The 16235-nt window shown below is 41.8% G+C and overlaps 2 protein-coding genes across 3 annotated transcripts; one reads left to right on the forward strand and one right to left on the reverse strand.

The window, feature by feature from the left end:
• Nucleotides 1–2167: 2167 nt before the first annotated feature.
• Nucleotides 2168–4592, reverse strand: rps27a (ribosomal protein S27a). Of its 2 annotated transcripts, none has more exons than XM_066696836.1 (6): nucleotides 4518–4592; nucleotides 4342–4406; nucleotides 3483–3537; nucleotides 3220–3305; nucleotides 2770–2901; nucleotides 2168–2354 (listed from the first exon to the last, which is right to left on the reverse strand). In XM_066696836.1, exons 2-6 carry the CDS (start codon nucleotides 4387–4389, stop codon nucleotides 2205–2207), a joined length of 471 nt encoding a protein of 156 aa, XP_066552933.1. In that variant the 5' UTR covers nucleotides 4390–4406; nucleotides 4518–4592; the 3' UTR covers nucleotides 2168–2204. The 2 variants fall into 2 exon arrangements, with proteins under 2 accessions (XP_066552933.1, XP_066552934.1); XM_066696837.1 differs by having other exon boundaries at nucleotides 4525–4560.
• Nucleotides 4593–5063: 471 nt separating this feature from the next.
• On the forward strand, nucleotides 5064–15265 carry LOC136719135 (clathrin heavy chain linker domain-containing protein 1-like). Its single transcript, XM_066696980.1, has 12 exons — nucleotides 5064–5185; nucleotides 5513–5718; nucleotides 6191–6378; nucleotides 6489–6619; nucleotides 6953–7154; nucleotides 7268–7383; nucleotides 7619–7715; nucleotides 8546–8652; nucleotides 8823–8997; nucleotides 11204–11406; nucleotides 12931–13110; nucleotides 13814–15265. Exons 2-12 carry the CDS (start codon nucleotides 5515–5517, stop codon nucleotides 14008–14010), a joined length of 1800 nt encoding a protein of 599 aa, XP_066553077.1. The 5' UTR covers nucleotides 5064–5185; nucleotides 5513–5514; the 3' UTR covers nucleotides 14011–15265.
• Nucleotides 15266–16235: the final 970 nt, after the last annotated feature.

A 16235-nucleotide genomic window follows, 5' to 3' on the forward strand; every position in this document is an offset into this window, starting at 1 on the left:
TACATAATTCACCAGGACTGGACCAAGAACCGTGTCGAGGCGGAAGCTGTAGTCTCGGTGTGGGTGCCTGTGGCCGAGACCCTAACCTCATTCCAGAGCCCAGACATTTTGCAGAAAGTGAAGTCCCAGAAGTGGAGGGGACTACGGTTCAGTACAGTATGGTAAAATGCATGCCATGGTTTGAGATCGCACTCTGGTGGGCAAGTTAAATATGTCCCATAAAAAATAAATGAGAATGAGATAAATTCAGCTCTAGTTGACAAGAACTACATCAGTATTACAAAGAGAATAGGTACATGGATAGGAACAGCAAAATGACATCTTGAGAAAACTGAGTTTAGAAAAATAAGTAATTTGAAGCAGAGAAAAACTAAATGAAAAAAATAGAAAGAGATGCATCTCTAGTTAACTACAAGGAGAACAGATACATCGATAGGAACAGTGAAATAATATCTTGTGAACTAATCCTTTTGATAAACATAAGTAAGTTGTAGGAGAGAATAATTGTAAATTATCAAAATAGACCTAAATAGTTTTTTTTTCAATGTCTAGTACTTACAAAAAGCAATATCTACTGTGAAACACATGATTTTAATTGGAAAATGTCAAGAAACAAGAGCCTGGACCAGCGACGTCATGCAGCTAAATGTTTTGGGGGGCACAGTCGGAAATCAAATTACGATTTGTACAAATGGCTGGTATTTCGTGCTTTTAACTACATCCATAGGGTATCTTTTTTAAATATGTGTATTTTAATGTACTGCTCTACACATATTCAATAGTATTGCTCTGCTGTTTGTGTTGTTTTCTAGCCATTGGTATTTCTGATACCAGTTACTTGTAAAACATCTTCACTTGGGGTTCACTAAGGGTAACATCTAATACTGCTGGAGTGGGACCTCTATTAATCTCTTGCTCGTGTGCATACTGTATTGTACAAACTATAAGAACAATTGGGTAAATAAACATTATTGCTACTGAGTTTTTAATCCCACTCAACAGTAATCACTCATAATAGTCATCTTATCTGTCTGAGCCTCACTGGTGCTGGTGCTTCTGCTACTGCAGCTGCTTTCAGGGAGACTCTCAGGGACATTAACACTGCTGGAGTGGATCCCTTTCTATTCTCATATGCCAGTTGATCTTCTGGCTCAAACTTGTCTGTTTCTGATCATGAAAAAAAAGTCCATAAAAATAATTTACATAATGCATTGTACAAACTATAAGAACAATTAAGTCAATGTAATTGCAACTGAAGCCTTTTTATAGGGTTCTACTTTACTTTAATACTAAAGCAGTTATTTGGTCTTGTTATACTTGTTTGAACTGTGTCACCTAAACAATAATCACCACTTTCTACCTGTCTGACCCTCACTGGTGCTGCTACTACTGATACTACAGTCTCAGGGTATAAAAAATAAATACATTAATATGCTTTCATATAGATTATACTTTGACGAGTAGTTCATTTAAGCAACAAATAAATGTACACTGTCACTAAACCCACTGTAGTCTATGAAGGAGGCTGGAGGCAACTGTACCTGTTGGCCTAGTTAGTTAGTTGTTTTACCAGATAACTTTTTCTGCTGTTAAATGTAGGAATTGAAATGCAGGAAAAGCACCTCAACACTTAAATAATAAAGTGCCAAAGGAGTAAGGAGAATAGACAGGTAGGTAGGAAAAGGTGGGGACATTTTTTTGGGGGAGGAAAAGGCAAAACCCCAGGGAGACACTCTCACAAAAAGGGACAAACTCTGCTATGACCAGAGTGCCAAATATGGTCATAATGTCCCAAAAATTCACACCCACACAGATCTGCATGAGATGGTGTAATGTAAAGATCTGTATCACTGAAAGTGCAGGAAACCAGCTGAAAATGAGCACTGAGGTCCATGTTGCATACATGTGGTGGCCAGGGTGCAAATAACCCTCAAAAAAACATGTTTGTGCCCTGAAAACCTCCCCTGGATTACTAAGTTCCTCACCACATACCAAAAGGTGAGTCTCGGAAGCCTGCGGAGAAACCTCATTTCCACCACTTGTACCCACAATCTCGTCCTTTCGGTTATTACCCACCGTTCACAAAGGATAGTCACGAACCCCCAACATCTGTTCTTTTTAAAACACCAAGAGCATTTCAGAAATAAAGACGCAATGGCAGATGAAACCGTTTCAGACCCTTTTATTAATTACAGTCCATTACTTCACTTGTCCTCAGGCTTGTTGAAGCAGTAGGTGAGGCAGCACTTGCCGCAGTAGTGCCTGTCGAAGTGGCTGGCCATGAACACTCCGGCGCCGCACTCGTCCGCGGGGCACTCTCTGCGCAGGCGGTGGATCTTTCCGTTTTCATCAACCTGCAACACAGAACCCCAGCCGTCAGTAGGAGCCCAGAGAGCGAGAACCAGCCATACACACAAAGAGCAAACCCCGCCCCCCTACATTTCCATCATTACAACATTAATTCCAATCAGACCACTTACTAGCATACTGTTATTCACTTTGAGTTCATACTAAACAAAGGTGGGATTATTGCCACACACTTGCCACGTTTCAAGTCCGTTCCTAAGCTCCCCCATTTTCTACACTCTGAATATCCAATTCAACTTAAATCATAGCACTGTCACTTAATCTAATCAAACAGCGACAAACACTTAAGATTGTTACTACATCCACTTCCCAAAATGTCAAATTATTAATAAAGATTCAATCCAGGTGGGGTCAGGCCCTACTAGAGTCTTCCCACCAGGTTTTCTAGGTCCACCTCCTTACCTTGTAATACTTGAGCACGGCAAGCTTGACCTTCTTCCTCTTGTGCTTGTTCTTCTTGGGGGTGGTGTAGGACTTCTTCTTCCTCTTCTTGGCACCACCACGGAGCCTCAGCACCAGGTGAAGGGTGGACTCCTGCAGACAGCACAGTAATCAGTATCATGTTTGAACTTTTCACCAACTCCCTCTCAATATATTAAGACAGATACAAATCTAGTGAGAATACCAGATGGCAACAAAGCAAAACATCTGCATAAGAGTAAATCAGCCCTGAACTAATTGCACAGCTAATATTCCATTTAAGAAACTAGTGCCTTTCAGTTACAAGGCTGCTAAAATCAGGCAAGTCGTGATCCTTTTAGTGACTCAAAGGAGCAGAATCATTGAACAATTTGCAGTCCTGTCAAATAATTCAAAGAACCATTATGAGCCTCCACCAACAATGATGCCCACCTTCTGGATATTGTAGTCCGACAGAGTACGCCCATCTTCCAGCTGCTTTCCGGCAAAGATCAGCCTCTGCTGGTCCGGGGGGATACCTGGAGAATAAGCAAGATGTGTCAGAGATGTACTGGATAGCTTTCAAACACTGAGCATTAGAATCAGAGCATCATGAATATGATAGCATGTATAAAAGTATAATATTTGCTATATTATAAATGCATCACAAAAACATTGAACTTCATAGGCATCAAATGTACCCAAGACCTACTTACCTTCCTTGTCTTGGATTTTAGCCTTGACATTTTCAATGGTATCAGAAGGCTCAACCTGTGGACAGAGAAGCATACATATTAATTTCAAATGCACGGAAAACAGCATAAGTTAGCGGATCATCAACCAAATATCAGCTATAGCACCGTCCATTTTACGGTTAACTGTAGGTCCAAATCTCTGTCCACGTTTTCAACACAATTATTTTCGAGGAAACCAACACATACAACTTAAAATGTAATATGGCAGACAAAAATGATATACACACGATACTGCATCCCTCCCCGGGACTGCTCCAGCCCCTACACATGGAGCTGGCGTGTGTCATCCTGCTGCGGCCTAGTTCATGGACTGCTCTTGTAGCCAGTATACAAGATCGGTATATGGATTTAAATGGACGTTAAAATGCACGATATTGTATCACACGAAAAATCCATGTATACAAATATAAAGGAAACCGTAAGACTCGATCAAAACTAGCTTAACAACAACTGGTAAACTACCACACAAACCACGCCGCGGCTTCCGAGAAGTGAGCAAAATACTCCCTATTGAGTTTGTTACTTGACACACTTAAATATTTGGTATTGAGACAAGCGAATATACAATTAAATGCGTTTGGCGGTTAGGGCGATATAGGCGGTTTTGCACGTGTTTCAGTGGACATGTAGACTCAGACACCGGATAATAAGCGCAGTTTTACAGTCTTTGTGATTTTTCTTCTTATTCTATATTATCCGTTTACTTTAATATTGCAAACAGTTCGGGTAGCCACTAGTGCTAAAACACGGGCTGTGTAGATGTTAATAACAGTAGTGATGCACAACTGGGCACATTGATGCAGCCGGTCCAGACACCCACCTCAAGGGTTATAGTCTTCCCCGTTAGGGTTTTCACAAAAATCTGCATCTTGGAATCGAATCCACCTGCAGATAACAAAACACAAGGTGAGGCTCAATACTTTATTAATCGAAATTATCCATTAAACCCGCATTTATCGGGTTTATTTCACAAATTGTCCGAGAGCTCGAACTCACCACTAACCTCCTGCTAATGGCGGATCATGAGAAGAGGGCTTTCGATCAGCGAGACGGGGTTTTCTGAACGCCGGAGCAGGGGGGAGTTGGCTAAACCATTGCCTGCACGAAATATATATTTTTTTAATCTTATTTCAAAAACAATTAGTCTATTTTGTATGTAATTTTATTTGTTTATTTACTAAACAAATATATAACGTTAGATAAATACATATATGATGTATTAGTTACATTGAAGCCTATTGTCTCCTGGGAAATGTAGTCATATACTCAACCATTCTATGTCTATATTCTTATTCGTCAGTATAAATTCTAACATTAATAATAAGAATAGAGAAGTGCATTTTACGATATATCGTATCATATACATGCATCTTTCACACATCTATATATATATATATATATATATATATATATATATATATATATATATATATATACAATGTTAGGCTTATTTTGTTTCGAAATACATTTCCCAGAATTCTGTGTGCAAATTAAATTTCCTTAGTAACCTTTCTGGTTACTACCACAAACGATATAGGCAGAGATCCTAGGTAAATATAGCGTATTGGTAATTTAGGTTTCATGGTTTTATAGTGTGTACTCTATAAAACAGAAGAATTCCGACACATGCCTGTGCCAGCAGCCCAGTTGTGAAGTAGCGTAAAGTATGGCGCAATCTTTTAATCTCAGCAGTGTAATTTTCTCAGACTTTTATGTTAATGACAAAATGTAGTTAGTGGCTTGCCATATACGCGAGACTTGAATTACTCTACATCAGTTTTTTAATCCAATTATGATTTTACAGTGACGTCATCATACGGAGTTGAATTGATTTGCATGAACCTGATAATGCAAATATTATAATGTTTCTAACGAATTCTTCAAATGAAATTATTCTATCCTTGTACAATTCGTATTTATAGCAATCAGAGCTTTATAGAATGCAATATATAATTGTTTAGTTTATGTAAACAAATAATCTACTTTGGCAGGTATGTCAGGGACAGGTATACCGGGGGGATCCCCAACCTCATCATTCAGGGGGTCGCCAGCCCTGCCACCTATTATCACTCCATCCAACAGAGACTTTCTGGACACCTTGTATGCATACATAGACTGTGAGAAGAAGAGGTTAGGATGTCCTGAGAAGGGGCCGGACGAGCAACGATATGTCATTTACAGCTTTGTGTTTGAGAAGGTAGATATCCAGGACTTCCTGCAATCTGGTTTCATAAGGCTTTTTTTATTTTCCTTTATTCTTCTTGAGCTTGTATCTTGTGACTAACATGTTTATTACTTGACTGTACTTGATGTAAACTGTCTCCAAATACACTGTGATAACAAAGGCGTTTGTGCATCAAGAGTATGAGTTGACTTTTCCATCCCATCAGATGCTACTGCCAACTTAAATAAAGCAACTTTGCATGTTGTGGAAGAAAATGGGAAGGAGGGAGGGGTTGACATGTTTTTCAAATTGATAGATTGTCCCCCCATCTAATTTCCCTGCCTTGTGGCATTTCCTTTTATTTTTTTTAACAGAAGAGACAGAAGGTGCATTATTGTCCTCAGGCCTCACTGCCCATGGTATTTTCACCAAGCCGACATTATTGGAAGCTGTAGATCCCTCAAGCCCTTGCTCTGAACTTCATATTCAAAATTGCCTTCCACAGGTCATCGAGCATGTCTCTGCATACAAGAGCGTGTTGAGCATCATCAAGAAAGAGTACGATGACTGCATTGCTGCCATAAAGAAGAGCCACAGAAATGCCAGGGTCCGGCAAAACCAGCTGAAGGTCATTGCTGCTGAGCCCACAACTCTCATGCACTACCAGAGAAGAGCCACCCAGCTTTGGGAGAGGTAAGAAGACTCGTGACCTACATGAATAAGACAGGGAGACGGGGCATCCAACTCTGCTGTGTGTGTCACCCACATGGCTGCTACCTGCTCTTATTCTCCTTTACCAACAGGACCGAGATCATTCAGACAAACTCGGCTGAACTGAGGGCTCAAATTGAGAAGCTCAGAGACTCAAGAAGAAGGAAAAGCCCCTCACCGAAGGAGGAGGGCCCAGAAGTCAAACCCATTGGCCACATTCCAGGTATACAGAATCAGAGTTTAGTTTGCATGCTTATTGCCTGCTAATTGGTGAAAATAGGACATGCACCATTCTTTATTCACCCTTTTCTTTCTGTTTGTGTTTCTGTAAACTGATATTAAGTCATTATGAGCTTTTCCAGAACACAATGTTTAACTGCTCTACACAATGTAATTTGTAATGTATAATGCAATTGATGCATACTGTTCATTTTCTTTCAATCCAGCACCAGCTTATATCGTTAAGCTTCACAAAATCAAGAATACACCGATTGTCTTGCAGATAGTACAAACAGACAAATGCACAGGGTTGACCTTTTCCCCCTTGCTCCCCCAGGCCTGACATTTGAGGAGTCAATCAGCCCAGAGGCTCTGACCGAGCACCTGGAGTTCCTGGGGGGGAAGCGCAGGGAGCTACAACACAAGAAGAGCAGCCACTACGTCCCGGCACAGGTGAAGGCTGACTTGGACCGCAAGATGAGCCGCACCCTGGAGCGCAGAGATGAGCTGGCAGAGCAGAACACAAGACTGCGGCTCAGGTGGGACCCCATGCCAGGAAGCCATAGGGCATACTCTAAAGACAAACCTATAGGTGGCCAGTTTCTTTAACTAACCCATACACGTCTTTATATTGTTCTATTGTCATGTTCAGATACAAGCAAATTAAGGTGCTGTCTGGGGCTGTGCTTTCCTGGGAGAAATCGGATAGAAAGACTCCCCTGTTGGAGTTTGTCTCACCAATACTCCAACAGGCCTCAGACGTGAAAGGTAAGTATTCACGTTTTTGTTTTTGTCAGTACACACGTATAGATGATCACCATTTAAGTCTTTATTAATTGCTAACTTTTAGTTGTGAATCCTGAGGGTTCAGACAGTTTTGTCATTTCAAGTTTGTAGCACAAAGACATTCATAGATGCTGCTTTTACAATATATCACTATTAGGGATTTAATTATTTTTCTTCACAATGAATATGTCAATACACTATTTGTATTTTATTCTAGCCTGTGATTCTTACCAAAGCATCAATTCAGTTGGATTTGAAGACGATGATCCGAGCAAGATCAAAGCATCTGAACTCTTAGCAGACTACATGGAACGGTAGTATTTAAGTCTGGCCACGTTCACATATTAAAACTTTGAGGTTAATTCTTGAATTGTGGCTAGTTGGGAAATGTATACATTCATAACCACGTTTACTTGGGTTGTGTTTCCTCTGGTTCTCTGAAGTGCACGTTTACATTGTGCTTTGATTTTTGTATGTAATGCCTATGCCTATTAGATCAAACAGAGAATAGTTTTAAAAGCATTTGGGTTTGATAGCAGGAACACCTTTGGGACAAACATGCATATGGACTGTAAAGCATTCAGATGAGCCACAATAGTTTAACATTCATTTACATACAAGTGCTCTGGCTTGATAATGCATCAAACCAGAGCACTTGTATGCAAATTAATGTTAAAACAGCTTCTTCCTCCACCAAAACACATGCTGTGTAAAAGCTTGTCATAACAGTTGCCCCAATTGCACAAAAATCTAATTAATGTTTTTGGGGGAGGGGGTTAAAACATCTGGTATTGGATAGTAAAGGTGAAACAAGGACCAGATGCTTCCCGTGGTGTCAGATTGCCTGCGTGTTCGTGGTTTTCGCTATTCTGATCGTGAGAAGTGAGAATGCTTTTTCCAACCAGATGTCCGTGACATAATCATCACTTTGGAGGAATTTCTTTCTACTGTTGTCAATATATATGAAGCCTCCCCAAAAGGTGCTACAAAAATATGCCTCCTTTCAGAATGTCTTTTCAAAGCCCAATACTTTTTAAATCCCCTGACCTCCCATATCATCTCACCTTTTCCATTAATAATCACAGATATAACCACACATTGTGTTGCTGCAGAGACAGGATTTTGCCTATTATCTCCCTGTCAGCTTCCTGGAGCTCTTCGATGGAGGGCAATATGAGGCAGCTGCTTTCCATGCAGCCCGGTCCCCTCATGGAGCACTGAGGAACATGGAGACTATGGAGAAGTTCAGAGGTAGTTTTTTTTTTCCATCATCCCAGACTTAATTGAACTCGCTTGGTCGACAGTGGTCTTATTTTGTTCACTGTTTCTTAAAATGTTAAGTGTGTAGAAAGCACGCCGTCTGTGTAATCTGATCGTCTTCGTATGTGTGACTGACGGGCGTGCTCGGTGTATTTCGTCAGGGATCACTGCGTACGAGGGAGAGCGTCCCCCTCTGCTGATGTTCTTCCAAGCCCTGATGATCTCTGTGGACGCGGTGAAAAATCCCCCCGGCGATGCCTTGTCTGTGGAGGCCGTGCGGTGCACCCTGCAGCACGGCTGTGTGGAGCTGGTCACACATTGGGTCACTCAGCACAGGTAAGACAGCCACACTCCTCTCTGCGGGTCCAATCCCATCAAAGTTGCAACTTCTTTTAATATATTAGTGCTGAAATCCAAGCTGGGACAGAGCTTTACACATGAAACACTGAAACAATCTCTAATATAACAAAACTACTAAGAAACAACTGCCATATTACTGAGACACAAATAGGTTAATTATTGGAATTATGTCTGCACAGTAAAGCAAGACAATGACAAAGTATGAGTGTAAGTCTAAGAGTGTAGAAAACATGACATCAATAAAATGAAAGACACCCCCAAATAAACCAACATGGCACCCAAAACATTTCCTGCATGTTTGAGTATGTGTAGTGTGAACTTTGTGAACTTTGTGACCTTTTATGTTTATTAGAGGACCAACAAATTAGGTAAAACTCTCATAAGACCTTTAATGTGTACCTACTGGTGTGTAGTGTCTGGTCATCTGACATGTTTCACTGTTCTTTTAGTCTGTGTTTTTTATCTCTTTGTAGTCAATTATATATTTTATAATTATGTTTTTATCCCCTTGTGCTCCATCAAATGTAACCACATTAACCAAATAATGAAAACAACATTTATTGAAAGCTTGTTGTTGATCCATAATTGAGTTTTATGATCTTGAATATCTAGGGCTGGTCATTGTACATTTTCCCCCAGGTGGCAGTGTTTATTCACATAGTCGATAAACTTTAAAAAGGCATCCAATATCTGTTGAAGTCCCACAGATCTACACAAGGAGACATCATTTCACAAATGGATCCTTTCATTTTAAATTATGCTTGTTGATACAGTGGAACTTTATGGCAGATTAATTATCTCTCAGAAATACCCAAGAGTACTGAGGTAATTGAAACTTGTTGAAATGTGATTATTTCACATCAGAGCACTGGACTGACTTGGCTGTTTACTGAATGCTTGTTATAGATGTTTGATCAATAGTCATAGTCCAAATAATCCAGACCCTTTTGCTAACCTCACATATACAGACGGGTGACATATTAAAGGAAAAACCAGCATAAAGTGTCTCAGTAAGGTGTTGGGCCACCAGAACAGCTTCACTGTGCCTTGGCACAGAATCTATGAGTCTCTGGAACTCTATTCTAGAACCCTATTTTGGAACTCTAACACCATTCTTCCAAAAAATATTCCCTCATTTGGTGTTTTGATGATGATGATGGTGGTGGAGAGCACTGTCTAACACGTCGGTCCAAAATCTCCAATAGGTGTTCAATTTGTTTTGAGATCTGGTGACTGCGAAGACCATAGCATATGATTCACATCATTTTCATACTCATCAAACCATTCAGTGAGCCCTCGTGCCCTGTGGATGGGGGCATTGTCATCCTGGAAGAGACCACTCCCACCAGGAGAGAAATGTGTCACCAGAGGATAAAGGTGATCACTCAGAATAACTTAGTAATGATTTGCAGTGACCCTTCCCTTTAAGGGGACAAGTGGACCCAAACCATGCCAGGAAAATGCCCCCCACACCCTCTCACTGTAGGTGTCAATGAGTCAGGCCTGTACCGTTCTCTTGGTGTCGCCACACATGCACTCGCCCACTTGTCGAGAACACTAGAACACTAGCCAGTCTTTGTGACTGAAGCTCCTGCCATTTGTGCCCCAATAATGACCCCTCTTTCAAAGTCACTTCGATCCTTTCCTCTTGCCATCTTGATCCAAAATCAAGGCCAACTGGCCCTGCTCAGCATTTGTATACATGCCACAGAGCATGATAGGATGTCAATTGCTTAATTGTATCATGCAGTACACCTGTTTGGAGGCATCTGCATTCGTTATGTTCCTCTACTCATTTATTCATGTTTTTCCTTTAATTTGTCACCCATCTTTATATTGTACACTGGCTAATATCCATGAGTGGAGAGCTTTCTGCATTTCTGCTTCATTAGTGCAGTGCTTTGCCATCACATGCACGCAATAGCAGACCCATCCTCCTTCAATGCTAGCGAAGCCAAATGTTAGCTTAACCCTTTGGCACGTACGCTCTGAATCGCACTGCAGGGTCTGAGAGTGAGTTTTGCCATGTGTGCTGAAAAGCAAGCTTTATTCAATGACTGAATAACTTTCTCCTTTTATATAAATTAAGTGCCTTGTTTTAAGCTTGAGTTTTTCAATGCTGGAGATGGTCCAATGGGCTTCTCCAAAGGTGTAAATGCGGACCTGTTCTCTGACCCTGCAGGCTGACCTACTCCGAGGCTCTGGCGGATGTCATCTTTGAGCATGGGCAGAGGACACCCCAGATCTCCAACACCTGCCTGGCTCTGGCCCAGATGGTGTATAGTGAGTGTGCCGTCCACAGGAAGGCCGTGTTGTGCATGTGCAGGCGGGGCATGATCAGCGGGGCCTTGGAATTCATCTACCAGAGCAAGACGTTCACCCTGGGTACGCAGGCTGGCAAGGCCGCACGTCATAGTTCCTTTGCCCGCCTCATTGTATTTGCTTTGTGTTGCTCCCTTCCCTACATGCCTGTTATGCAGGTTCTTGTGCCTCACAGTCCTGCTTCCTGTTCAGTTTCTTCTGAGACATGGAACTATATGCAGGTGGTGGACATGTTTTTTGGTGCTTATTTCATTGGTGGACACAGATGTCAGTTCAGGCAGCACAGCACATGGGCTACCACAGTCCCGCCCCCTGGAAGTCCCCTAACTTCCTTCTCTTCCTCCATGTGGTGGAGTGAGTGAATCATTTACTACTTGGGAGAAGCACCAACCCAGTATTTCATAGCAAACAATCTAGCAAACTTTTGTCTGTGCTTTCCCTGTTAGTTAATTGTTACTGCAAGAAGGCAATACTCATGTGCAACTCAAGGTTACAGAAATAAGCAGGTGAAATCCACCATTTCATCGTCTCATGTTCCATATCTACTTTCATCACAAAATGGCACCTGTGACACAGAGAGGCGACGTTTAGAGAGGTCTGTCAGCCATCTGGTACACGAGATCAGCTGTGCCCGAGCGCAAAAGGAGGCTGTTGGCCTGATAATTATGTCTGGGAGCACGTCCATGTATGCTTGGTTCTCCACGGTCCTTGGCCGGCTGTGGGGCATCTCTCTGAAGCGCATCTTAAAACGGGGGAATTAAGACGGAAGGCTTTCATTTTAAATAGAGTGGAAAAAAATAACCTTCAGCTACTGGAATCCTACCATGTCATTCCAAGGATACCTTATTTGCTTTCCTTTTCATGGATTGATTGATTGATTAATTCATTCTTTCATTTTTAAAACGCATTGAATGGTTAACACTTTAAATCTAGACCTGGAGGAATGAGTGTTAATTTGCCCCCGATAGTGCATCCTGGTGCTGTCCCTTTCCCAGCCAGTAGTCCTTTCTCTCTGAGTTGAAATGGAGGATAAACAGGCTTTTGTTCATTTCCTGCTTTCCTCGGACAACAAGGCACCAGCCCATGGATCAGGGGAGAGCATAATCCTGTTGCTCACACTGGTATTGATTGCTCTCCAGCGGGAGACTATATTGATTCCTATTTTAGATCCCTCTGTCTGCTCTGTGTTTTTTCTCAGAGAGCCACTGAAGTCTGGGGCTCTGGACAGCTCACAGGACAGGGCGGTGCAGTGCCGTGTTTAGCAGCTCCTGAAGGACTAAACAGCCTCTCTGTTTTCTGCTGTCTGATTCAAGACATTAGCCACTGCAATCAAAGAACAATCTGATATTGTACTGGACTGTGTGGGTTCTTAACCCCATTAAACAGCAAGCATGCTTTGATCTAATGCTATTTGTTATACTTTTTTGAAATTACTTTTTTGAAGATTGATTATTCTAAAGAACAAATTGCAATGAAGATAAAAAATATATATAAAGAGAAACCAGACAATCAATAGTGTTCAATAATAATACTCTGATGAATCGGAGAAAACCCCTGCATGAAGGCTGTGTTTCCCCCTGGTTTCAGATGACTGTCTGTCCCTGCTGAGGGGCTGTCCCGGCATGGTGCTCCTACAGGCTCTGACCCAGGAGTACAGGGGCCGGCCGGCAGTGCTGTCCGTGGGCCTGGCAGCCCTCTCTCTCCTGTCCTCTGACAGCAAGGACTTCGCCCTCCAGCTGCTGGAAAGCGTCTATGCCCGTGGGCGAAGTAAGTGGGCTCCATTTGACTCTTCAGCTGCTCTTTGTTACACTATCAGCCGGAGTGGAGGGGCAACAGGCTGCAATTATCACCAGTGGTACAGAAATAGAAAGATCAAGGGCGCTTTTAGAGATGTGTTCATGGAATTGTGTCTTTTACATTCTTTCATTATTGAGTACACCTATTAAAAGTCTGAGTTTCAATCCATGGTTTGCCAAGTAAAGGCACAATCTTATTTGATTAATTTATAGTAGTCTATTCATATTACTATTCAGACATGGACTACCGAACATTGCCTTTGTTAAGTTATGAAATATAAATATCTGATCTTATTTTATGCACTATAAAGCTGTACTACTGTCTCTACTGTATTTATTTTCCCTCTTCCTGATTAAAAATGATTATTATTGACCTGCTAAATTCTGCCATTTACACCAGGCAGAGAAAGAAAATACAAAAAAGTAAAGTTCTCATCTTGAGATATTTAATTCTGTCATGTTTCCCACAAGTTTTGTTGTCTAATTGTCACTAGATACAGGGCCTTTTCGTAATCGGTCTAGACAGCAGTGTATTGTGTATTTGTCATATTATATCTGTAATTTAAGATATAAGGGAGAAGGAAGTTATGGCAGAATGGATGACCGAGGAGAAGGCAGTTTGGATATTGTGTCCTCTTCATCCTAACCCCTGGTCTTTTCCATGGCACACGCAGGTGTCCTGGCGAAGACGATCTTGGAAGACCTCATCTGCTCTCCTGAGGGATGGAGTGAGATCGCAGCCCAGTGCCGGGAGAATAACCTCACTCAGCTGGCCCAGGACATCATCGGCATCCTGTCGGCCCAGGCTGGAGTGGTGCTGCTCGACCCCGGCTCTGAGGATGCCAGGCTCATGGAGCATGTGCTCCTGTAGGCTGACTGCCACCAGAGGGAGCCCGTGAGACACACAGTGCCATGCACCCAGCCCTGCCGATCACTATCTGTATCATCTAGTGCAGCTGGCCTATACAAATTCAAAATATCAATGAAGATCATTACTAAACCTCAAATCCTGCACAGCTATTGATAATAACATCTGTCTTTCTCTGTGTGCGTTTTTTCTCTTTGTACATATATAGATATTTGTATAGAATTTTTAGTATTAATTGGACAACTATAATACTTTTATTAAAGCAGTTGTTCTCAGCTCTGGTCCTGGAATACGCACTCTTCTGATTGGTGCCCCAGCTGTGCAGTCAATCCTTACCTGACCGATCTCCAATTATTTAACAGCTGGCAATCATTAAGATGGTCCAATTAAACAATTATAGTTTCCAATTACATCTTTTAGAGCTCAGCTGGACCCTCTAAACAAAGGGGCACCCCTGGACCAGGGCTTGGGATCCACTGAGTGTCAGTCTGAATCACCATTCCATCTGTACACAACTGGAATGGAGGATACAGTTTACAGTGTGACATGTTTATGGTGACAGAAACATACTGATGAGATTGAAATCAAACTGTTCTGCAAATATCCCCTGTTTCTTTCACTAATGTGTTCAATTTAACCTGCTTTCGGACTCTGGCAACAATTATTTTAGCGCTGGCTCCCGTCCAGACATGAGATTTTCCAGTATTAGCGTGAGCAATCCTACACAGGTGCCGATCAAATGAAGAGATTACTGTCAGTAGCTGTCCTGGAAATGCATTTACATTTCATGTTCTCACTGCCAACCCCAATTCCTGCCTCACCAGCACAACCCACTGTATAAACAACACTGTGGAGCCCAGGCCTAAGACAGGAGAGTCCACTCTCACCACAGTGTTCCTTGGCACAATCCAACACTTAGCATGAACCCACTCTTAACAATTTAAGAGCGCTGGGCAGTTAAAATAGTGCCCATGCCCTCACAGCTAGTGTTTTGAAACCACTTGTACCTGGGAATTGTGGGAAATGACAGTTTTTAGCCTTGTGCGTGCTAAGCACCCATTGACGTCTCCAGAATAGTTTTCAGTCAATTGCTTATTTGATAAAGCCAGATTAGCCGTATAATTGTAACAATGTTGACATCACATTTGCAAGCTTCTCCAAGAAACAAATGTAGGTGAGTTATCTTTCATGATGCAATTGTAATATGAATCATTCATTTTGTTAAAGAGTAAATTCCTATTTTAAATGAAAACCAATAATGATGTCCTGTCATACTTGCCTACCAAATCTGAATCTGTATGCATCACTATTGCTCTGAATATCTGAGCTATAAACGTCTTTTTCACTCCAGCTTCTGTTTGAAGGCCTGCACTGTGCCGATGTTTTCACTGTGTATGATCTGTTTCCCGATAATATATTTTTTAACCTACAGTGAGGGAAAAACGTATTTGATCCCCTGCTGATTTTGTACGTTTGCCCACTGACAAAGAAATTATCAGTCTATAATTTTAATGGTAGGTGTATTTTAACAGTGAGAGACAGAATAACAACAACAAAATCCAGAAAAACGCATTTCAAAAAAGTTATACATTGATTTGCTTGTTAATGAGGGAAATAAGTATTTGATCCCCTATCAATCAGCAAGATTTCTGGCTCCCAGGTGTCTTTTATACAGGTAACGAGCTGAGATTAGAAGCACTATCTTAAAGGGAGTGCTCCTAATCTCAGCTCGTTACCTGTATAAAAGACACCTGTCCACAGAAGCAATCGATCGATCAGATTCCAAACTCTCCACCATGGCCAAGACCAAAGAGCTGTCCAAGGATGTCAGGGACAAGATTGTAGACCTACACAAGGCTGGAATGGGCTACAAGACCATCGCCAAGCAGCTTGGTGAAAAGGTGACAACAGTTGGTGCGATTATTCGCAAATGGAAGAAACACTAAATAACTGTCAGTCTCCCTCGGTCTGGGGCTCCATGCAAGATCTCACCTCGTGAAATTTCAATGATCATGAGAACGGTGAGGAATCAGCCCAGAACTACACGGGAGGATCTTGTTAATGATCTCAAGGCAGCTGGGACCATAGTCACCAAGAAAACAATTGGTAACACACTAAGCCGTGAAGGACTGAAATCCTGCAGCGCCCGCAAGGTCCCCCTGCTCAAGAAAGCACATGTACAGGCCCGTCTGAAGTTTGCCAATGAACATCTGAATGATTCAGAGGAG

This window comes from Amia ocellicauda, chromosome 23, assembly GCF_036373705.1.
Source record: "Amia ocellicauda isolate fAmiCal2 chromosome 23, fAmiCal2.hap1, whole genome shotgun sequence".
Lineage (NCBI taxonomy): Eukaryota > Metazoa > Chordata > Actinopteri > Amiiformes > Amiidae > Amia > Amia ocellicauda.

Bases quoted from the DNA above. Each gene is read 5' to 3' on its own strand.
- rps27a (XM_066696836.1), bottom strand. From the start codon at position 4,389: ATGCAGATTTTTGTGAAAACCCTAACGGGGAAGACTATAACCCTTGAG. The intron at 3,306-3,482 runs GTAAGTAGGTCT...CTTATTCTCCAG, and splicing joins TAAAATCCAAGACAAGGAAG to GTATCCCCCCGGACCAGCAG. The intron at 2,902-3,219 runs GTGGGCATCATT...TGCTGTCTGCAG, and splicing joins CGGACTACAATATCCAGAAG to GAGTCCACCCTTCACCTGGT.
- LOC136719135 (XM_066696980.1), top strand. From the start codon at position 5,515: ATGTCAGGGACAGGTATACCGGGGGGATCCCCAACCTCATCATTCAGG. The intron at 6,379-6,488 runs GTAAGAAGACTC...CTTTACCAACAG, and splicing joins GCCACCCAGCTTTGGGAGAG to GACCGAGATCATTCAGACAA. The intron at 7,155-7,267 runs GTGGGACCCCAT...TGTCATGTTCAG, and splicing joins AACACAAGACTGCGGCTCAG to ATACAAGCAAATTAAGGTGC.